We start from the raw sequence: 23501 nt of genomic DNA, 5'->3' as shown, positions 1-23501 counted from the left end.
CAGACTTTGGTAAGTAACCACACGCTTAGAAAGGAATATATCAGTTTGGAAACATCTCAGTGCATACTTCTTATATGAAAATATACACAAATGTATTTCATTCTCCAAAAAAGGAACAATTAAAAACAAAAGCAAACTAGCCCAAACACAATATATTAGCTGTTTTTTTGTTGTTTTTTTCTTTTTTTCTTGTTGTTGTCATCCTTTAAAATCTTTAACGCTACACTTTGTTCAGGTTACACTTTTTTTGTCTTTTTTTTTTTTTTTTGTAAATGTTTTTTTTTTCTTCATGCATTTTACACCTTTATAGCCTTTGAGAATAAATAAGCTCCATTTTGCTTCCACATCTCTAAAAACTGCAGCATTTTAACTATCGTTGTTTAAATCGTGCAATTTTTTTTTGCAACACCCCTTTTTAAAAAATGGAAAATATATATATATTTTAAAACTAAACCCTATACAAAGCAAAAATTCCAAATTAAAAAAAAAATTATACACAATTGTAACTGTCAACAGTACAGATGAGCACGAGAAATAAAATTAGATCAGAACATATTTATAGAAGCACAAAGGAGGGTGTTGGTTTCTTAGATTGTCATTCTTCTCGTTGTCTTTTGAAAATTAGGAGGAGTTTACCAGATACTACAGTCTGGGGGGAAATAAAGGATAATGACCTGGACAAAAAAAAATAGAATATAATAATAAAATAACCCCAAGCCCCCAACAAAATAAAGACCCCGACAAACAGCCCCCAAACCCCTTCCACTGCGACGTGAAGCCAACGCCGTGTCTGACCCAGGGCATCCCCGCCTCCCCACGAGCCGTACTTGCCCGTGGCACCAGCCCAGGGATCGTCGAGTCCCGCGGCCGCGCTGCTGCAGATCCGCTCGGCCCAGCCCGGAACGGCGCCCAAGCACTGGCGCCTTCCCCGCCAGGCAGATCTAAACTACGTAACCCAGAGCGTTTGTGTCTTGGATTTTGTGTTTTCCAGGCTCTCAGCTTCCAGGCAGAAGTGTGAACTTGGGAGTCAGGGCATGAAGTCAATGAGCAAAAATGTTTTTTTGGTTTTTCCCCCCCCTCAGGGTTGCTCTGCACCGACGGCGTCGAGTGCCGGGGGGTCTCTGCTGCCGCCTCCTCGCCGGGGTGTCTGGAGCAAGCCGCTCTGCTGGGCCCTCCCGCCGCACCGCTCCCAGTGGGGCAGACCCCGGCTCGTTGGGTTGAGTTTCTTTTTGCGAAGAAAAAAAAAATAAAATACAAAACGAGAGCGATGAGACGTCGTTATCCCGCCTAATTTCCAAAGCAAGGCCGTGCAAAGAGCTCAGGTGCGCGTCCGGTGCGTCCGGCATCGCCAGGTCAGGGCGTCAGCATGGGCGAGGAAGACCACGGTCCGCAGCATCTCTCCCGCTTCCCACAGGACAAAGAGATGGAGGGAAGGAGATCCGCTTCTGCCGCCAATGCCGCGCCGGCGTTCTGGAGGTGAGACCCGAGCGTGTCCCTGGCACACGGTGGCACCCGCGTGGTTTGGCTCGGGGAGGGGAGACAGGGGGGGATTTAACTGCACAAAACCTGCCAGGGTTTCCCTACCACCACGGGGCTCCTCTTGCCTACCCAAGGCCTTTCTGGAGCATGGGAGCAGGAGAGGGAATTCCAAATCTTATCATTGAAAAAGAGTAAAACCATCATTTGGGAAAGCCTCTGTGGCAGCAATTTGGTATTTTGAGGTTTGGAGGGGGGGATTTTATCTGGCAAGTGTCTCCATGCCTTGATCCACAAGCAGGATGTTGGTGAGGAGCGGGTACCCAGAACACCGGCACCGCTGAGCACCCACCACCCTGATCCCTCCGCCGGGCCTCCACACACCAACAGCTACTAATTTTCACCCAATTTTGAAGGATTTCCTCTCCTCCTCCAACCACTCCCTCTAGGCCGACCCTGCTCATTTCACAATAATCATCAGTCTTGTTTTTCCAATTAGAAACTTGGTTTGGAAAAGTTTATAAAACCCCATACATTTGCTTCTGGTTTGCCCTCATCCCGGGACGTTTTTATCCCATCCGCCTCATTCCAAGGCTGAGCTGGCTGCTGACACCTGGCAGAGGGATCCAGGAGGGGGATAAATCCCACCGTGACTCAGCTCCTCTCCCTTTCCTCTGGCTCAGGGCAGAGCTGAACCCAAGGCAGCTCCCAGCTCCTCCACGGCCCCCCAAGGCCAGCCAGGCTCCAGCTGCCAAAGCCTGGCAAAGGTGGCATCCGGGCAGGTTTTGTGCCAGTTTGGGACTGCAAGCCCAGGGGTGAGTGGGGCTGGGGTGTCCCTGCACAGGGTGACGGGGCAGCAGGCTGGGAGGGGGACGGGGGACCGGCATCCCTGAGGAGAGCGCCTGCAGGGAGAAAGCCCATCCCTAATGGCTGTGCCAGCCAGGAATGGTCCCTTCTCCTCCAAACCCTCCAACCATGAGCAGGCTGATGCATTTTGGGATCAGGGTGCTGACACCCATTCCTGGGAAACTGCCAGAACAAGTGGCAACATGAGGAAATTCCTTGGTTTTTTCCTTTTTCCTTCCACTAAATCACTGCTCAAGGCTCAAGCAGATTTTCCACACAGCTCACCATTGCCTTTTGAGGCCTAGAAACCTTCAGGCAAAATCTCATTAGGATCATTACTTCAGTTGCATCCTTCAGTAAAAAAATCATTTCTTCTCGTTTTCCTGATTTAAAGCTTTGGCACATGTGGAATGGGAATGCATTTTTAAAATGCTTTTATGGATGTTGGTTGCTAAAATCCACAATATGCTCTGAAAACCAGCGCTAATGCATCCCCTCTCCACACACCTGCTGTGCCAGGTGGAGGCGAAGCATTCCTGGGGAATGGGAACCCCGGTGCTCCAATGACCCTGGTCAAAAACAGTGCAGTTCCCTGCTCTGGTAGGAAGGGTGCTGTCTGCATCTACTTCTCATGCAAACGGGATTAAGCCTTAAAAGTCTGCCTCTTACTCCCCTGATGCAGCTTTCCAGGATCCAGGAGCCTCAAGCAGGCTCTGGATGTGGCTGCTCCCTGTTTCATATCGAAGCTGGGCTCTCCGAGCCGCCCTCTGCCTCCCTTCCCAGCTGGTTTAGGAAAATTGGTGACGGAAAACCTTTTTGGAAGAAAACCTGTGCCTACCAAAGCCCTTTAAGCTTCTGGAGAGCTGGATCATGCCTGAACTGCCCCTCCCTGCACATGGACCCAGGAACACCCGGGAACGGCCAGGAAGGTGCATTTTGGGGGTGCTCTGTGCCCCGTCTCCCCCCAGAGCCCATCCTGCCGCAGGCGCTCTGCCTTAGGGATACGGTCCCACTTCCCAGGGGGTCTCGCCAGCCAGTGGGCACCAAGTGCCCGGCCCGCCCGCCTGCGGGGGAGCATCGCCAGGGGCTGCTGTTTCTGGTGAGGACACGGATATTCCATTCCAGCCCCCCAATCCCACACACCTGGCCGTTCCCGAGCCCGCGGCTGAGGAGCGCCGTATGTACTGCGTGCGTCGCCTGCTGCGCTAGAATGAATGCCTACAAAATCCTAAAGCTATTTCTCAGGCAGTTTATGATAATTTCCCCCCACCCCAGCCCATCCCCATCACCCGTTTCGCCCCTGTGCCCCCCCCGCCCCTCCCGCCCCCTCCCCGTGGCCCTGCTGGAGCCGGCGGCGCTCCCAGGGACGGCGGGGACCCGTTATGTGACCCAGGTATCCAACCGCATGCGCTTTACGGAGGGGCTCTCCCCCTCGGGCTCGCTGGTGGGTCGCAGGAGGCCCAGGGATGAGCCGAAATCGGGGCGGGCGGGATCGTCCCGCTCACTGCTGCCTTCGTAGGAGCTGGTGTTGCTGCTGAGGCTGTCGACGGGCGAGCGGCCGGTGGGCTCGTGCCGGGGCTGGTGGGGGAAGGTGCTGAGCGGGGTGGCAGTGTTCCTCTCCCGGTTGGGCGAGACGGGCTCCGACTTGATGCTGATGTTGGGGTTGGTGTTGACAGTCAAAGTGGTGGTGTGGGACAAGTGACTCCCTTGTCTGGGCATCCAGAAGGTGAGGGGAAGAGGTTGGGAGAGGAGGAGGAGGAGGAGGAGGAGGAGGAGGAGGAGAGCAGAAGGGGAGGAAGGGGGGGAAAAAGATGGAGGAGGAAATAATGGGAAATCTCTCATTATTATCTTTTTGGTGGCCTTTTACCCTCCAGTCCACAGAATTCAGAACCTGCACACAGTACAGATGAATGAACCTATGATTATAAACCTGATTGGATTATTAATCTGGATTCATAATTGGAATTACGACTTGAGAACCAGAATTGTGACTCCAGAATTCATAACCTGTATAGTCACCAGGACGCATCATGGCCGAGCTGGGATCAGACCCTGTGGGCAGCATCCCTCCTTCCCCAGCACCCTGTGATCCAGCCCCAATCCCACCCCCCATCCCGCAGCAGTGACACAGAGAAGAGGGACAGGCTGTGACACCCTGTCCCATGGGTGTTCTACAGCTCTGCCCCAGCATCCCTGTGGGCTGCACGGACCCGGCACAGGGCTCAGCCAGGTGGTTTTGCTCAAAACTGGGAACCTCCTCAGCCTCTACCACAACACAAAATTTTGTCCAGGCTTTCCACACATCCTACAGCCCCACTGGCGCAGGAGGTCCAGGCAGCTACTGAGGAATCTGCTGCCTGCCCTGCCTGGAAAACATGCACCAGGCAGTGAGGAAATGCACTGAACTCCTACACAAAAACCCGATCCATCCATCCACCCCTCCGTCCATTCCTCCACCCATCTATCTATCCCATCCCTCCATCTGTCCATCTATCCTTCCAGTCCTCTATTCATCCCCCCTTCATCTCTCCATGCATCCATCTGGCACTTCATGGTGGAAACGTCAGAGTCTTTGACTCAGTGACTGGGGCTAAGTCATTGACCCTCCTCTTCAGTTTCTGCCTCTCTTTGTCCCATGGTCTCAATGTGATCACAGGCAAGTTGCTTAAATCTTTATTTTGACTAATTCTGTGTGTGGATGCTTTATTCCAGACTAAAAGCAGATCCACTTCAGAAAACCTGCTCTAAGATGCAAGTGCTTGTATTTTCTGCCCTGGAGCAAAGCAATCTATTTGCAATACTAAAAGCCACCTTCCTCCTATACCAGCAGGGCACAATTCCAGACACCTTATCCTGCAATGTCCATCCCATCTAACACTGCCTCTGGCTGGTTCTCAGCTCCCCCCATGTGAGTGCAGGGACCAATCCCACTGTGGACAGGCAGGAGGACGAGGCTCTCTGAGCATCCCCAAGTACTCTGATCTCAGCCAGGGACTCTGGGTCACTCCTACAGCAACAGGGACATCCCCAAACTTCACAAGCAGCTGCTGGGTGGGCACACAGCTCCTGTCCCCAGCATGGACCCACCAGGGCCTGACACTGGGAGTCTGGAGAAGCCAGGGAGTAGTCATGGCTGGGGCTCTGCAGGTTTGGCACCCTCAGAGGAATTCCCCATTTCCCTCTTTGCTTTTCCAACCTCGGCTGAGTGGCCCCTTGTGTCACTTACATTAAGTTTCCTAGTGACACCGGGACCAGGTGCTGCTGCTGCGGCTGCTGCTGCGGCTGCGGCGGCTGCTGCTGCTGCTGCTGCTGTTGTTGCTGCTGCTGCTGTTGCTGTTGTTGTTGCTGCTGCTGCTGTTGCTGCTGCTGTTGCTGCTGCTGCTGCTGCCAGGCAGAGATGTTGCCAAGGGACAGCCCTCCAGGTGAGCTGAACGCCGGCAGCGAGGATAGCTCAGCGCTCGTCAGCTGATAATCTGGAAGGGAAAGAGCCCTGCAGTCACTTCAATGTCAAACCTGCCCCTGCAGTGCCCCAAGCACTGAGAGAGGATGGAGACCCGCAAGAGACACGAACACACAATGCATGGAACATCGGCTCGTGCTGTGATGGGCACAGGGATGCTGGCCAGAGGACACACCTCTTGGAATGGCCTGCCTTGGAATCACAGAACCAGTTAGGTTGGAAAAGACCTCAGAGATCCAGTCCAGCCTATGACCAAACACTACGTCAAGTAAGTGCCACAGAAGGGACATTTAAAGGCCATCTAGTCCAACATGCAGGGACACTTTCCACTAACCCAGGTTGCTCCAAGACCTGTCCAACCTGGCCTTGGACACTTCCAGGGATGGGGCAGCCACAGCTTTGCTGGGCAACCTGTGCCACCACTTCACCAACCTCAGTGTAAACAATTTCCTCCTTACATCCAGTTGTCTTCCACCCTCAAGGCATGAGCTGCTGGCAGGACCTCCATCCTCCACCCCCCACAACACCCACCAGTGGCCCTGCCCCCAGGCACAGCAGTGGCCAGGGCAGCCCCGTGATGTAGCCATGTCTGGCTCCCCGCAGGAAGGGCCACGGGCATGCGAGACACCCCCAGAGCCACCTCCAGCTAGGCGGACAATGCACGGACACACTTCCTCCTCTCCCGGGGCAGCGAACCCTGGCAGCTGACACCCACCTGTGCCTGGGGCACCTTCACCCGTGCCCGGGACAGCCCCACCCGTACCTCAGGCATCCCCACCTGTGCCCGGGGCACCCTCACCTGTGCCTGGGGCGTACCTGGGACAGCCGCACCCACGCCTGGCACGGCCCCACGCGCGCAGTGTCCCGGGTGGCAGCAGGGGGCGCTCCCCGCCTGCCATGGGGACACGGAGCTGTCACCGTGTCCCCTCCCTACGGGCACCCCACGCCCCGGGGCCCCTCCCCACTTGCAGGGCAACGCCTTTCCCATGCAGAACCTCGGGAGCATCAAAAATGCCACTGGAGCACCTGGTATCAGGGGGGAGTTTCACAAAGGGTGTGAAAGCCAGGGAGGAAGGTGCTGCTCCTTCAGGAGATGGTCAAACCTTGGTCAGCCATGTCAGCCCCTGACACAGACACCCATCAAACCCTCCTCGCACCCTCTCCTCCCCCTTCCTCTCCAGTTTTGGGTGTCTCGTGGTTTCGGCTGTCCCCACCCCTGCAGCACACACAGAGGTGGCTGTGCCGGTGCTGAACTGCTGCCAACGCCACCGGCGGATCCCCGGCACACCCCACCCGATGTCCTGGCAGCGGGTTCCCTGCTCCACACCATCCTCCACCCCCTGCACCGGCTGTTCTGGTTTGGGAGCTCCTGACACTCACTGCTGACAGTGGCTGCCCCTGCAGCCCCCACCAGGGCTTGAGCTGGAGCCACCCCAGATCACAGAGCTGGGAATGGTCAGGTTTGACTGAATCTGGTGGCAGAGCTAGCACAGGAAAGGGCACTTAACTCTGGCCAGAGGGCAGCTCAGCACAACTGCAGCACACACACAGCCTGAAATCCAGATAATATCCACCCAATTAACAGGTGAGTCCTGGGAAGAACAAGTGGCAACGCTCCAGGCTGGGAGTTTGCTCAGGGCATCTGCACTCCTCTGCCACCTATGCCATGATCACTTCTGCAGCATCACAGAATCACAGAATCATTTGGGTTGGAAAGGCCATCCAAGATCACCGAGTCAACTGTTCCCTCAGCACTGCCAAGGCCACCACTAACCCATGTCCCCAGGTGTCACAGCCACACGTCTGTTAAATCCCTCCAGGCATGGTGACACCACCACTGCCCTGGACAGTCTGTTCCAAAGCCTGAACACCTTTTCCACATAGAAATTTTCTCCAGTATCCCACCTAAACCTCCCCTGGCACAACCTGGGGCCGTTTCCTCTTGTCCTGCCCTTTGTTACCTGGGAGCAGAGCCGATCCCCACCTGGCTGCCCCCTTTTGTCAGGGAGTTCTGGAGAGTGAGAAAGTCCCCCTGAGCCTCCTTTTCTCCAGGCTGAACCCCCTCAGCTCCTTGTGCTCCAGACCCTTCACAAATCAAGACAATTCCCATCCAATTAACAGGGCAGCTCTGGTGGAACTGCCAGGTTCAGAGTTTGCACCCTGCAGTGGTGCCCCCCACACTCACCCCCAGAGCAAACACCTCAGCACAGACACCACCGGCACTTGGGCAGGAACACGGCTCTACCCATGGTCAGCTGTGAGAAAAAATAACTACAGAGAGCCGAAATTCAGGCCCCTCCACCCTGAGCAGCGGCACAGGGCTCAATTAAAACCTATTTTGGGTACTCTGGCTGTGCCCAGCCTGGCTGGTGAACCGCATGGTCACGCAGGGAGAGGAGCCTCATCACGCACAACCGGCATCTTCGGGGTTACACCTACTAATTAGGAGAGGGAGTTCCCAACATGCCAGTTCTGGGTTCTTCCAGACAAGCAGCTTTTTACATTTTTGCAAACTTTTCTCTGAGCCAGAGCAAGTTACATAGGCAGCCAGCAAGTCCTCAAAGTCTTGGTGGAGGTCTGACAGGTGGCGGATGAACGACCCTTCTGTCTGGGCAAGTGTGCTGTCACTGTCGCCTCGGGCTGATTTCAATCCACCAGCCCAAATCAGATGGGCCTATGAACAGGCTGGTTTGCATTCTTCCCAAACTTTTGGGGGCCTATGCTTGTTGTCATTAAGCCCCTATTACGACATCCCCTGAGCTCTCAAGAGCCCGGGGATGGGTGTAGCTGTAATTAGCATCCACTTGCACAGTGCAATGGCTACATCAGCCCTCACAGCCCTTCTGGCTATGACAATGAGTTCTCACCACTTAATATAATGAGTTTCCCCTTGATTTTAAGCCTGTGGAGTCCTTGGATTCCACCAGGTCTTGCAGTGGCGAGTTCCACGAGCACCACTGCAGCTGCTCGGGGAGCACCAGGCACGTGCCTGCAGCACCACACTTCCCTCTCGGGTTAACTGGCCCATCCGAGAGCTCTGCCCTGGCCACGTCTGACCTGTGTTAGAGCTCTGCCCTGGCCATGTCTTACCTGTGTTGTACGCTGTGGGCATGGCCGAGAAGGGCAGCCCCTGTGTCAGCAAACTCGGAGTCGCCACGGAAACAACTGGTGTGGTCAGAGAGTGAGTTGCCTGAGAGACACCCAACCGCTGTGTGTTTTGCTGCGGGAGCAAACAGGGAGGGAGTTAAAGCCCAGATGGTTAGAATCAGTCGTTCTCGTGGGTTGTGGCCCCCCAAAACCCCCTGGGCATGCACTGGGACTGAGCACGGAGACTGTGGGATAAGCAGGATTGATCTTCTGGCTATTCCACACTGCAAAAAAGCAAAGTACAAACCACACCAGCTACTGACACTCTGGACCTTGTGACTCTCATCTGCAGGTCACGACCTTGAGTCCCCTTCCTGCCCGGGGCTGGGCTTCACCCACCAGGACCAGCCATGTCCCTGTGTGCATGGAGGGGGAATATCAGCAGGACGCCTCCGACAATTCCTCACTGCTTTCCAGAGGCTGCGTGTGAGGCTTGCTGAGCTGCCAAGGAGTGACAAAGGGACCAAAGCAAACCAAGACCAGCCGAGGCAGCACAGAGCCGATGCCTCCTCCCTGCAGCTCTGGTGGCCAAAAACAAGCCCCTGCCTCAAGGGAAGCTGAGGATGCTGAGCATTGGCCTCAGGATTTTAAAGGGACTCCGGCATCCCTAAACTCGAAGTCCAGTGCTCGGCATCCTGCCGGCTCGGTGCCCTCACAAGGTTTTGGTGACTCAGGAATTAGCAGGTCCACTGTGGAAAAATTCTGCCCTTGGACCAGTGCACACCAACCTCCCCCCATGGTTTTCCAGGCAGTTACGTGGGCGGATCTATAGGTCAGATTCAGCCCTGTTTACAAGGCAGATAATCTGGGCTGTCTCTGCTGATCTGATTTAAATCAGACTCAAGAGGCTTGACTCTAATCCGAAGCACCCCAGCACACGTCACCCTGTGAAGACTGGGGCAGTGCCCAGCTTAAATCACGCCTGGCAGGAGGCTGGCTGGGACACAGGGAACAGCCTTTCTGTGCCACCGAGGGCTCCCAGGGCCTTGCAGGGCTGGGCACAGACTGTGCAATGCTTCCCCATGGCCACGGAGACTCTCCTGGGACAAGGCTGGAGGCTAAAACCCTGCCCTGGCCACCTCTGGAGGGTAACAGCACCCAGCTGTGCAGGATTTGCTCACCCTGCACCCACACACTGCCCAGCCCGCAGGTCCCTCCTGTGGCCCGGGGAAGGCGATTACCAGGGCTCTAATTGCTAAAGCTGTGGGGGGCTGTAGGAGCGGGTTTTCCTGGCACGCATCCTGCTGGCAGCCACCCTTGGCCGTGCTGTGGGTTAAGGACACGGCAAAAAAAGTCTTCACGGAAGGTAAGACACAGCCCTGTCCCTCTCCTGCCTGCACCAGACCCTGAGCCAGCCCAGTGGGATGCAGCCCCCACAGCCCCATCCCTTCCGCCCCTCTCTTCGGGGCTCTGCAGCTTTCCTGGGAGAGCACAGGCACAAGGACGAGCGTGGCCGTGCCACAGGGCTGGGCTGGTGAGACACTGGCTGGGCAGGGGGTACCAGCCCCACAAACCCCCTTTACACCACAAGGCAAGTGTGGGGATGTCAGCCCCAGCTGCGCTGGGGGAATCACCCCAATTTTCACCCCAATCCATGCAGGAGGAGGTGTGCAAGCTGCCCCCCACATGGTGCCACTCACACCCCGTGCCCACAGACAACGCTCCAGCTGCCATTCCAGTCGGTAACACACCATGCAGCATGCTCCCAGGGTGAATGGACCCTGCTGCCCCTGGCACATTAGGAGTGTGCAGAGAAATGGGGGAACACCTCTTGGAATCCTCTAAGGGAGCAGAGCATGCTCAGAGCTGCAGGAGCAGCACCGAGGGTGGCAGGGCTGGGGCTGCGGGCAGCGGGGACGCAGCGGAGGGGCCACTGACTCATCCTGCAGCCGCCTGGAAAGAGGCGGGAGCTGCCATTTGGAGAGAGGATCTGGTGTGTAGGTTGAGCAATATGGAGGGAGCAAATCTGGGGAGAAGGTTAGCAGAGCAGGGGGGCATCTGCACCAGGCAGCAGGGATCTGCAGGGACAACACTCTGCAGTCCCCTTCCTGATCCAGCAGCGCCAAGGTCCCTGTCCCACCCTGGCCACATTTCGTCACCCTCCACCCCCCTCCTGCCACCTCGGTTGGGGCGAGGATGTTTTTCACTTCTGGCAAAAACCCAGCAGGTTAACTCAGACCAACAATAGAACTGCAAATGCCACCCCAGTGGATTTTTACCCAACACTGCTTCAGTGTGCAGTGCTCAGGGAATGCCAAGGGCAGTGGGATCAGGAATGAGCAGATGGGGAGGTGGGGAGTGACTGCTCTCCCTCCACACATGGGGAAACTGAGGTACAGAGATGCTGGAAGGGGGCCACTAAGCAAGAAGGGTTTGGGGACACAAAGAGCAGCAGAATTCATGTCTGCCAAAGCTCTGGCCCATCCTTGCCCTGGCCAAGAGTGTCTCCTTGCAGGCTGCCAGAGGGATTGGCTTACTCCTGTGTTTTTGGAGAGCTTTTCCCCAGCTGCGTGACCTGCATCCCACAGCAGCTCTTGCCCTTCCCTTGCTGCGCTGACCTGTGGCTCATCTGCCCTGCACCAGAATAGCAGTGGAGCAGAGTGAATCTTTGCCACAAACAAGGTGGCATTCACTTTGCTGGCAGGGAGAGGAAAAAAAGCCATAAAAATAACACAGAAAACTGCCCCATGCACAAGGGAGGTTTAGGGAGTGCACCAGCCAGCCAGTGGATTTACACAAGCTTTAAATAATATCCTTAATATGGGAAGAGCCTGATTTACTCCCATCTCTCATGTGCTGGCAATGGGCCAGGTCCTCCTGTGCTGTAGCTGTAGTGGCTCCAGTGAAGCCCCATCGGCAGGTCCAGGGCAGTGGCAGTGCCCAGCCCAGCTCCACAGTCCCCAAAGGGACCCTGGCTGACCTTCCCAGGGGGACCAACACAGCAATTTTGGCCTTGGTGGAGAAAAAGGCGCTTTGCAGCTCACGTCAGCCCCTTCTTTTCCATAGGGATTTTCCTAAAAGCGTGTTTTTCTTGGGATTTACTTTCTGCAGCAGGACTGGATATAACGCTGGTGCCTACATCCCGCCGCATTCCCAACACAGAGCAAAGGAGCCAGTGTCCACCCCCTCTGCGTGCCCCATGCCTCGCCAAGCCAGGGCAGGACCAAGGGGACAAGCAGCCCACGTCCCACCACACCGCCATGCACACTCAGCAGGGAACTCACCAGAGCCAAGTGGTCCTCGGTCTGTCCGTGGGAGAACAGGGAGAGAACCGAGAGGCACCGTTAACTCAAGCACCCCATCCCCGCCGCGACCGCGCTCACTGGCACCGCACCCTCGCCTCCATGGGGCACATACAGGTTAGAGTGGTGCCCAGCACAGGGTTTGCACCAGCCAGGGTGGTGCATGCAGGAATCCAAGCCTTCCTCCTCGGATCTCCCCTCCATCATGGCCCCAGCCAGTTCCCACCACTACAGCACAGAACAACTGCCTGCCTCTGCATCTGCTCCAGCACCGAATGCCCCCGCAGCCTGTCCGCTGGCAGGGGACCCACTCCCAGCCCGCCTGGAGTCCCAGCAGACCTGTGGGCACTCACCAGATGATGCATCAGCCCCTTCCCGCTCTGCGAGGTGATCACGCGCAGGTCCGGCTTGCGGCTGTTGGCGGCGAGCTGCGTGCCGTGCGAGGGCGGCGGCGGGGACTTGGCTGGGATGATCTTGCCCAGGCTGCTGCCATTGGACACGGGAAGGAGACCTGGAGAGGCTCTGGCACTCACGTAGCCATTTCCTGCAGGAACACGGGTGACAGAGAGAAAGGAGGTGAAGGCATGGCGACGGCTGAATGTACGGCGGTGGTGAGTGCACGGTGGTGAAGGAGTGGTGATGGTGCACACATGGCCATGGTGAATGCACGGTGGTGAACACACGGTGATGGTGCACACATGGTCATGGTGAATGCATGGTGGTGAACACACGATGATGGTGCACACATGGTCATGGTGAATGCACGGTGGTGAACACACGGTGATGGTGCACACATGGCCATGGTGAATGCACGGTGGTGAACACACGGTGATGGTGCACACATGGCCATGGTGAATGCATGGTGGTGAACACACGGTGATGGTGCACACATGGCCATGGTGAATGCACGGTGGTGAACACATGGTGATGGTGCACACATGGCCATGGTGAATGCACAATGGTGAACACATGGCCATGGTGAATGCACAGCTGTGGTAAACACCATGGTGAGTGGTGCCACAGTGGCATACTGACATTCACGGGCCCTGCCAAGCTCCATGAGTGCTCCTCCTTGTGAGAGAGCAGCACTGCATCCCCCCAGACTCCCCAAAACCCTCCTGCACCCCAGCAGGCTCACCCTGCAGGATGAAGCCAGGACAGGCAGTGGGCCCGAGTCCCCAGCGCTCAGGGCAGCTCCTCAACCCTGCAGGAACTCCCCATTGTTCCTGCAGTAACACCCAGCAAATCTCAGAGCCTGATCTGCAGCCAGTCTCTTTCCGTGCTTTGGCTGGGTACCGCAGCCCTGCCAAGATGGGTAATTACTGGTACATTCACTTTTAAGGTCTCTTTATGGTACTGGAGCAGTGAAAAGGGGCTGTGGCAGAGTGAGGCCTCAGTTCACTGCTCCCACTGCCCCTTTGAAGATCTAAGGTTCCCTCCTTCTCCTCCTCCTGCTGCCCCACTTAAGGATTTTATGTGCAAAGAGAAGGGAAAAAAAAGAAGAAAGGAAAGGAAGAAAAAAAATAAAAAGGAAAAGATTTGATGAACATCAGGAAAGGAATAAATTGGATCAGATTACTGTTCTGATGAGGGTTGGTTTTTTTTCATGAATAGGCCCCAAAGATAGAAAGGCGTTCAGCAATCACCAGGATTCAGCCCTCATATTCATTGCACGTTAGACCGGGAAAAATAGGTCGCTGATTGCATTATTAATCACATCTACCATTGCGCTGCATCTGCATTTCAGCAGGCGGCTGGTGGCACTGACGCCGCAGCCGCAGCGCGTGGGGGCCGAGCGCCAGCCGCTGCCTCCCCAGAGCTGTCCCGGGCTGGACACAGCGGTGATGGGCTGAACCAGGCACAGGGGATGGCCACGCTCCCAGGGAGCAGGGCTGATCCCACGGATGGCAGCGGGCATGGGAGGTGCTGCCCCAGAGGGTGCCTGGGAGCCGCTGTCAGGGACACCCGTGGTGGCCGGGCTGCTGCAGGCTGGCAACTCTGGCATCCATGTCCCTGATGGAGGGAGGGGTCCAGCTTTCCTGTCCCCAGCAAGGTGTCCTCCCAGTCCCAAATCACCGTGAGCAGCCGTGCATAAGGCGTGTGTCTGGTGCATCAGGCCCCGGCACCTCCGTGCACCAGGAGCTGCTGGAATCCTGCTCACAAGGCCCCTGGCTTTCAGATTTATTAACAATGAAGCTGCAGAAATTCCCCACGTGATCTTGGCTACCCGCAGTGCTGGTGGCCATGGAAAAGCCAAAAGAAATGTTAAACCCTTTGATATTCTCCTTCCCAAGGCAGCACTGGCACGGATGCACACAGGGCTCTCATGGTGACTCCCTGTTTGAGGTACACCATGTTATCTGTGCATCACCTGGGGTGTGCATTGGGGTGGCTCCCTGTGCTGGAGAGGAGCTGGTTTGGGTTCCAGTGCTGGCACTCCCCCCCAAAAATGGGTGGCCTTGGGCAATCCTGCTGCTGTCATTGCTGTGTCCACCCAGCATGGATCTGGCCACCCCTGAGAGCCAGAGAGAGAAGGGCTACACTCCCACCAGGACTTCCCAACCAAGGGCGCCCACCAAAAAAAGTCTGAAAGTGGAGCACTCTGGGCTGCCTTTGCACCACCCTGGTGTGAATTTGAGCGGGGACAGTCAGGGCTCAGCATCCCCCCACGGACCAGGAGGGGTGGACCGGGTGCTGCATCCTGAGGGTGGCACACGCCATGGAGCGTGGGCAGGATGCAGGGATACAGCGACATCGCTGCAGGATCCGGCCAGAGGCACCCGCAGCTGATGACTCAGAGGCAGCAGGTGATCACTCAGTGCTGCAGAGACTGCAAGGGAGGAGGAGGAGGAGGAGAAGGAGGAGGAGGAGGAGGAGGAGGAGGAGGAGGAGGAGGAGGAAGAGATGTACCAGGTATTTGAAAACTGCAAGCTCAGTGCCAGAGCCAGGACCAGAGCCACAGTCCCCTCTCTCAGCCAGGAGGGGAGCCCCAGGGAGGGCGGGGGTCTGGGGACAGCAGGGGTCCGGGGCTGGCCACAGCCGGGCTGTCCCTGCTCCTCAGGCCCGTTTCCTGCAGTGGCAGCAGGAACGCAGGGAATGCTCCGGTGACGTCAATGCTGACATTCACGGGCCCTGCCAAGCTCCGCACCCGCCATGGCTGCTCCGACAGCTGACATGGGGGCGGCTGCACAGAACAGGGGCCGCAAAGGGGCCTGGGGGCCGCGGCACAATGGCCCCTTCCCTCTGCCCTCAAGGATCAGCAAAGCTCCGTGTTGGGTGCTGGGAGAAGCTGGGGAAATGCTGCCCCACAAACCACCCTGGCAGGTTTTGCTCTGCAAAGAAATCCTTCTGGCACTGGCACGGCTGCTGCCCAGCACAGGGAAATGGCTGTTCCTGGGAGTGGCCAGAGTGCAGGAGACATGGTCAGGTGGCCATGGTGCTGCAGAACCACAACTGGACCAACCCCACCCGCACAACCAGTGGGACCCGGCTCCAGTCTGGTTTTAAGTGGGGCAATGTGGAATTCCACACTCCTCCTCCTCCGTGCCGTTGGCTGGACACCCACTGCAATGAAGGCCCAGAAGGGGGGAGGAGTCAGGCTCCAGGAGCAAGGCTGCCTTTGCCCTGGGACGGATAGCATCCGCCCTGCCAAGGCTGGGATCACTGCCAAGCCCAGTGCCGATAGCAGCAGCTGCTTCCCAGCAGGACCCAGGGCTGTCACTGGTTTTTGGGCCGTGCCTACACCAGCAGTGGCCCAACATCCTCAGCCTGCAGACAGCAGAGGCAGATGTGGGGATGGAGATATTGTTAGTGCATTTTACAGCTGAGGAGCTGAGCCACGAGGCCTGAACCTCATTAGCACTGAGGCTCTCGCAGTGGAAAGGGCCCTTAATGAGCTTTTTTAACTTGCAGTGAAGTTCCTTTACAGGGCCCAAGCGCAAGGAGGAACTGGGTATTAACTTATCACCCGAGGACGGCGGAGAACTTTGTGCAGCACCAGGAGCTAAACCCAGAGCTGCCCAAATCCTGGTCTTTGCAGGTCACCTCCCTGATCTGCAGCTCTCCCCGAGATCCAGGGTAGATGGAGACTCTTTGTCCACGGGGGTCTTCACTGAAACAAAGGCACTGGCCTGGAGCTCCACATGCCAACCCCTCCCACTGCCAAGAGCAGCAAAATCTTCCCCAGAGCTTCCCTATGGATCGGCAGTGCTGAACAGCAAAGCAAAATCCTATGGGACGTGGGGAAACAGAGGGCAGGAGCATCACATGGAGCCAGGGCCACAGGGCTGAAAGGCTCCTTACTTACCCACGGGGCTCGGGCAGGCTCCGTTCGTGTTGTTCAGGTCTCCCCCAAGCATCGCCCCTGCAAAGCAAGCAGAGAGCTGGGATCACCATCGATGTAGAAACAGGGTGAGCATCCCTGCTTTTGGGGGGCAAGAAAGCAGGGAGCACAACGGAGGAAGGCAGAGGGAAAAAAGCAGGACTGCCTTCCTGCGGAGAAAGTGCTGGGCAAAATGAGCAGCATTCCTGGTGATCAGGTTGGGAAACATTATCCAGGCAGATCCGTTTCCTTTGGGAAGGAGCCAGGTGCACAGGAGCCTGTTCCAAAGGAGGCAGCTTGGAAAACACTGCGGCTATTTTATTCCAAGCCCCCCTTTGGGGGACACGGGGCCGGTGCTGCCGGGGAGGAGAGAGCCCCAGCAGCATGACGGGAAACACAATCCCCCCTGTAATGTTCACACCGAATGGAAACCATCCCACACTGCCAGGACGCCACAACGATCCAGACTCCCGTGGTCCCAGTGCTTGCAAAGTGCCGACGCTCCCCACCAGGCCGGGAAAAACTAGACCTTTTTATTCCCAAAAACCAGAACATTTTGCCTCGCCTGGAAGAAGACTTGATCTTTTTCTGCCTTGTTATGAAGTTATTTCTGAAAGCCACCTATTCCCCAGCCGGGGCTGCCTGACCACGCCGCGGGCGGCGATTGCAGCCAACAGCCGGCGCAGAGGCTCCGGAGCTGCGACCGCAGTCAACCCGGAGCCCTGGGCTGGCGAACGAGGAGCCTCTGATGCCAAACCCCACCTCTAACCACTGCCCAGCTCTTCTCAACCCAGATGGGGAAACCTGAGACAGAAACTATGCAGCCCATGGCTCTCAGCTTTGGGCTTGCAGTGAGCCCCTGAAAGCCGGAGGAGGGTGAGAGGGCTGAGCTGCTGCCGTGCAGGGAAGCACAGCTGCTCCCCATATGGGAGCAGGATTGGGAAGGGCAGTGGTCCCAAAACCTGCGCAGCCTGAGAAAGGGTGAAGTGACCCACTAAATGTGGCAAATGTGACACCGCAGCACCCTCCCCTCAAGGGATGGGGATGCAAAGCCAGACGTCCCTGTGCCTCCAAAGTCCCAGAGAAGGGACTCCACCAGGATTTTGCAGGTGTGCCCTGCTGTGGGACCCCACTTGCACCCCGGACTTTGGTGCCTATGCTGCCAAAGAAGGCTCACCACCTTGGGTGAGTGATGCCAACCCCGCACCCAGCCCTGTACATCCCCCCTTGGCTGCCCTTCTCCCACACCATCCCGAGCCAACAGCACCAGGCACTGCCAAGGCACCCACCCAGTGCTTGCAGTGCATTTGCTTTGGAAACAACACAACCAGCTCCGGTGCAATGCTAAAAAAGATTTAGGGGGAAAAAAGGAGTTTTTCTAACATGCAAGGCCCTGGCTCCTATAAACAGGATTTCTTCCGTGTCCCAGGCAGCGAGTGAATGAGACACAGATGGCCGGACTTGGAACACCTCTGCGCTCACAACCGCAAAATGATCCCCCTCAAACGAGCAGTGAGTGAGCTGGAAACGGCGAGCCCCCAGAGGGGTCTGCTTTACCAGGAAGCCTCTTCTGTTCTCAGCTGAGGGGCCTACAAGAGGGCAAGAGATCCCTGCAGCCAGAGCGATGGCTGCCTGTGCCCGAGGAGGGCTCTGCCACCCTGTCTGGAGTGAGATGCTGCTCCCTGGGACCAGTCCTAGAGCAGAATGACCCCTGTCTTGCAGGGCCGGGGCCTCATCCTGACACCTGAGTACTTCGAGGCACCTCAGAGACCCTGCGGTGAGAGCAGTGAGCAAACAAGCTGTCTCTGAACCACAGCTCCTGCTGCATCCCAGCCAGGCAATTCCTCCTGCTCACCCTGACCCACCACACAACCTGCTTCTGGAGGCACCTCCCAGCCAGCCCTTCTCTCCAAATCCACCCCCTTTGCAAAGCTCCCCGGAGCTCTCCAAGCCCCAGGGGCCACAGCTGAGGGCTCAGACATCCGAGTGGTCACTGGCACCAGCTCTGCCATTTGCAGCCCGGGCAACTTTGACAGACCATCTGCGACATCCAAAATAGCGGGAAGGGGCTTTCTGCACACTATTATTATTTATGATCACACTGCAGGAGAGCCGGGCCGTGCTCACACATCGTCCCTGTCCCCCCCCCGCCACTGCAGGGGACACGGGTGACAACTCCTCTCCCCCACCCTGTCCTCTGCCACCCACCGCCGGTCCCTGCTGGAAATGACTGCTCCTCTGATCTGTCAGCAGGGCCACATGAGTAATCGCCCGCGACCAACTGCAACCAGCACGGCCCGACTCGCAACAGCCCTTTTTAGGCAACAGTCCCATGTCACCGGAGTGCCACTGGCGAGCAGGATGCCGGCAGCCACCCCCAAGCCCGGGAATGGCGCCGGGTGACTCATCTTGCACTGCCCAACCTTGAAACAGATCCCTGCAGGGATCCAGCTCTCAAAGAGACCTAGGTAAGGTGGGGAGGTTGCCCTCAAGTTTGGGGCCGAGGCACAAGCAGAGGGCATCAGTGTCTGGCAGGAAGGCAGGAGCACACACCGAGGGGCGACAACCCTTCCAGGATGCTCCTGCCACCCACAGGAGCTGGAATGCGGACCCCTGGACAGGAGATGGAAGCAGCAGGGGTGTCCCCTCCCTCCAGGGATGCCCCATGCTCAGTGCTGCAAGCCCAGCCAGGCAGGAAGGATGAGGAGGTGGCGGTGTGGCTCACCTGCGCTGGCTGGCCGCTGCGGCAGCCCCGGGGACACCGTGTTCCTCTGCAACGCAGGCTGCTGCGGCGACAGGAGCCGGGGGTCTGTCAGCGAGGAGGTCACCAGGGACTGGGTCACCAGCGAGCTGCCCGGGTTGCTGAACTGCAGTGTGTTTTGGTTGGTCACTGGCACCGTCACGGGCATGGCGAAGTTTGGAGCGGGCACTGTGGACTGAACAGAGAGCAGGGGGTAAAAGGGAGCCAGAGCCGAGTTCCTGCAGCACAGCACAGCTGCTGACCAAGGGGGCACAGTCAGGTCTCCTCAAACATCCACTGCTGACCAGTGCTGCGCTTGAACCCACACTGACACCTTGGAGGGATGCACCAGAGCCCAGTTCCCCACAGGGGAACACCAGGAAGAGCAATGGGCTATCCCCTCGGACACACCAGAGCTCTGCAAACAACTGTTTTGGCCTCATTCTCAGGCTGTATTTATTTACCCCCTGTATTTTCAGGGCAGCCATGAAGGAGAGGCTGGGAGCAGCCCAGAGCATGAAGGTGGGCACCAGCCTGGTGATCTCCCCACCACTGACAGTGGCCAAGCTCGGCACTCCCCTTCACCCCAAGCAGCTGGCAAGGATTTCATGAGGCCATTCCTCATCCAGCAGGCAGCCAGCACTGGATCCCCATTCTGGGCTGGCACTGCTGCTGGTGGCCGAGCACCTGGGAAAGACTCGTTTTGCTCCACAGAGCCTCTGGGTGACTCTGGGATCCATCCTGGCTCCTCTGGGAGCTGCTGGGAAGGAGCAGCTGACCCCAGGGATGCAGGAGCATCGCTAAAGCCCTATCCTTGGCTGCAGGTTGAGGACCAGCTTCACCTACCAGCGTCCTGTGGGAGCCAGACCCGTTGCAATTATCCCAGCCGTTTGTCTTATGTCACTGATTTGCTCTTCGTTAACAGGAGCTGGCACCTGCTTAGAGGCTTTAGCAGGGGCTTTGCTAAAGTCCCACTTTAATTTGCTCAGGGACGGAGAGAGGGAGAGTAGCCCAGCACTGGATGGGACAATCACAGGGCCAGAGGTGGAACCCTACAGGCTGCACGAGCGAGGGAAGAGGGAGCCGAGGTCTCCCCACTGCAGCTGGTGCATCTCCCCACCGCCCTGCAGCCCCCTCTCCTCCAGAAATCTGCTCCTGGATAGGTCCTGCTCCTTAGGTGAGAGAGGGGGATGGGAGGAAGGAGTAGGACAGTGCTCACCCACGCCTCGCTGCCAGGAACTCTCCCCACCTGCCTCCCAAGGGCATCCTGTCCTTCAGAGATATCCTGCGGCCGCAGCCAAGCCGCGAGGACAGCGGCTCTGAGCCTGCGCCACGGCACCGCTCCTGGGGCTGCCGTTCACAGGGACAGGGCTCAGCGATTCCTACACCACCAGGGAGAGCTGGAACACGGAGCCCTCCCTCTGCTCAGCCCGCGAGCTCATCCTGCACGGCAGCAGAAACAGAGGAGGAGGAGGAAGGCTTCTTGGGCGTTGCACGAACACCGGAGCAGCATTGTGTAATAAATCACTGCCAACGCGTCCGTGTGCGCGCAGCGTTCCCGGGGAGGGAGAGGAAGAGCTAAAGCTCCTCCACACCACAGCACGAGCAACGCCGTGGTAGGGCCGTGAGCTGGCTACGCCGGCCGGAGAGCCGAGGTTTGCCTTAATCCAGCTCCACCCCACTGCACCTGCAGACGAGCGTCAGGCTGACGCTGCCCCAGCACACCCCGGCCGCCCGGTCCCCCCGCCCCGCAGAGGGCACAACGAGGGACACGGCGCTTGGCACATCAGTCCGAAGGCTGGGGGAGAAGATGCACGCATCAGCCAAACCCCACCATTTCTGCTCTCGTTAGAAGTGAGGGCAAACACCAGAGGCAGAAGCCCGCCGAGGCCCTTCGTTAGCAGACGCGGCTGTCGTTAGGCTGCCCCGGCCACCCCGCTGGGTTAGTTCTGGTCACACACAAAACCAACCCAGCGGTTAAAATGGAAAAGCGTCTTCTTCAACTGCACACACTCCACCTGCACCGCTCGGCCCCTTGCTGCCAGGGAGGTTTAGTGGGGGAGCCAGATGCTATGCCCTGATGAGGAGCCACCCAGCACTTGAATGCCACCTGCCGAAAGGACTTTTGGGCACGGACTGTCCCTTTGGGTTGGCACGTCTGGATGATGGGGGGCCTACTTGGGGCCCTCCCTTTGCAGCAGACACATTCTGATGTTGAGCAGCCCCTGCTCACGAGGGTGTTCTGCACTAAGGACAAAGCTCAGGTGGCTTTTGAGCCTATTTTCCACCAGTGGCAGGGCTTGTGCCAGGTGTGGGGGGGGTGCATGTCCTGCTGGGAATCTACTCCCACCCCACTCACACCCCGGTAGGGTGTGGGAACCTGCATCCCACTAGTGAAACCGGGGAGGCTGAAGTAGATCCATGTCCTGACAGAGCTAATCCTGCCCTGAACCCCTCTCATGGGGCTGGGCTTGTCATCACAGCAGAGCTGCCAGAGATCATCACCGCCTGCACCCTGCTTTCCTCCACCTCCTCAGCCCTCCCAGGTCTCAGGGCAGCCTCCCCACGCCCTCCACCCTGAGATCTAGGAGATTGAAATGCAGATTTTGGGATCCTTGCAAGGCTCGTGGAGCAACACAGCACTGAGTCAGCAAAATAAAACCTGGGGATTTCACAAGGCCCAGTTCTCAAGAAAAGCCAGCATTTTAACTTGTGGGGGCTTGCAAAGCAGGCAGATTATTTTGGGTGGAGCTGTGTGTGTCACTTTTGCTGTGCTGCATCCACCCCTGGAAAAGGAGCCCCCCCCTGCTCCCGCAGCATTAATTACGGCTGCAGTGACTCGGGGCTAATCCCCCGAAGAGCTGCTGCCTGCATCAACAGTCTCTGCTCCCTTGAACTAACAACTAATTTGAAACGTGTCCCCCTCCTCCTCCCGTCTCCTGACACAAATCCCTTTCAGCACTGTCCTGATGCCACCCCGGTGCCAGTGACAGCTCCGGGATCACAGGCTAAAACCTCCCTGGATTTCTGCCACGGCCACCAGCTGCCCTGAGGGCTCGGTGGATTTGGGGGGAATTAACGTGGAATAGCCCAAACCAGGCTGAGCTTTGCAAGGATGTGAGGGATTGGCACCCGCCACCAGCTCACATGAACACTGGGATCTTAACCCAGACAAAAATCTGGTTTTTTGGGGAAAAGAGGGTGGAAAAGGAAGCCCTAATCTGGCCTCAGTAGAGGTATTTGCAGTAGAGGAGAGGAGACGAGCAATACCCTCCTGCACTGGCCAGAGCCAAGGAGGGTCAGGAATGCCAGAATGGTTTTCCCAAGGATGGGAAACAGGAAGGGCCCTCAAGAGCCAGGTGCATTCAGGGCTGCAGGGGCTGTTGGCATCGGCTCCCAAGGCATGGCACGGCTCCGAAGCAAAGCCATGCAAAACCCACCCCCCCGTCACCTGGAGGCACCGGGGAGGGGACCAGGGAGCTGCAGGCCACCAGCTACTCACTGCGAGCCGGTAACTCTGCATCATTTTATCAAACTCCTCATCAATCTTTTTATATTTCTCTTCCGTCTGCGGGGTCAGCGCAAACACTTCATCCCCTTCCGGGCTCTCGCACTCCCTGTGCTTCTTGTTCAGCGCCTGTTACGTGTGGGGGGACACGGGGGTGTCGGGGAGGGAGCGGGGGACGAGGTTGGGGGGAAGTCGAACAGAAGAGAAACAAAACAGAAAAGAACATATAATGAAGGTTTTCCAGGCACGGGCAGGTACTTACACCGTATCGCTTGAACAGGATATCCAGATCCTCGCTGCCTTTGCGGTATTTATCCTCCATCAAGGGGCTCTGGTCTATGGAGTCGTCGCCGTCGGGCTCTGGGCTGTCACAGCCGTTAAAACCTTTCTTTCTTAACGTCTGAAAACACAACCGGAACAGTCTGAGATCCGGGAGTGGAGATGGGGAACACGGGCAGGTCCCCCCAAGAACATCCCCTGGCCTGGATGGACTTGCCCCTGTACAAATCAACACCATCACCCCAAGATGTTGCTGACCTCAATGGGGTGAAAAAGTCAGGATACAGCCCCTGGCTTTTGCCTCTGATTTAGGAGTTACAGCATGAAGAGCGATGGAGAGAAACTTCCTTGGTTTCAAAGGTTCTGGTTACACTGGGACTGAAATTGGCCCTGCATGAACTCAGGCGTATTTGTCACTTCAAGCGCCACAACATCACAGTGGGGAAAAAAAACCTTAATGCTCTTTGCTGTCCTGCAAAAAA

General features: G+C 57.2%; 1 protein-coding gene and 1 long non-coding RNA gene across 10 annotated transcripts in view; one reads left to right on the top strand and one right to left on the bottom strand.

Moving 5' to 3' along the window:
• Window positions 1-3638: 3638 nt before the first annotated feature.
• The window catches only part of MEF2D (myocyte enhancer factor 2D), a 94118-nt gene continuing 74255 nt past the window's right edge, over window positions 3639-23501 (bottom strand). For 8 of the 9 annotated variants that reach the window (XM_048289089.1, XM_048289093.1, XM_048289087.1 and 5 more), the window contains 8 exons: window positions 23003-23140; window positions 19218-19428; window positions 16478-16534; window positions 12525-12715; window positions 12154-12174; window positions 8873-9002; window positions 5549-5795; window positions 3639-4033 (listed from right to left, as the gene is read on the bottom strand). In XM_048289089.1, coding sequence (XP_048145046.1) covers window positions 3703-4033; window positions 5549-5795; window positions 8873-9002; window positions 12154-12174; window positions 12525-12715; window positions 16478-16534; window positions 19218-19428; window positions 23003-23140 — 1326 coding nt within the window. In that variant the 3' untranslated portion in view covers window positions 3639-3702. The remainder of the gene's footprint in view (window positions 4034-5548; window positions 5796-8872; window positions 9003-12153; window positions 12175-12524; window positions 12716-16477; window positions 16535-19217; window positions 19429-23002; window positions 23141-23501) is intronic. The other variant, XM_048289096.1, reaches the window with a different exon arrangement.
• Window positions 7782-17418, top strand: LOC125318411. The gene is made up of 3 exons (XR_007200339.1): window positions 7782-7855; window positions 10150-10152; window positions 17407-17418. It is a non-coding gene; the product is annotated as an uncharacterized LOC125318411 (long non-coding RNA).

Source organism: Corvus hawaiiensis, chromosome 29 (assembly GCF_020740725.1).
Source record: "Corvus hawaiiensis isolate bCorHaw1 chromosome 29, bCorHaw1.pri.cur, whole genome shotgun sequence".
NCBI lineage: Eukaryota > Metazoa > Chordata > Aves > Passeriformes > Corvidae > Corvus > Corvus hawaiiensis.
Note: the sequence above shows the minus strand (reverse complement) of the source record. Positions and strands in the feature narration are given on the sequence as shown.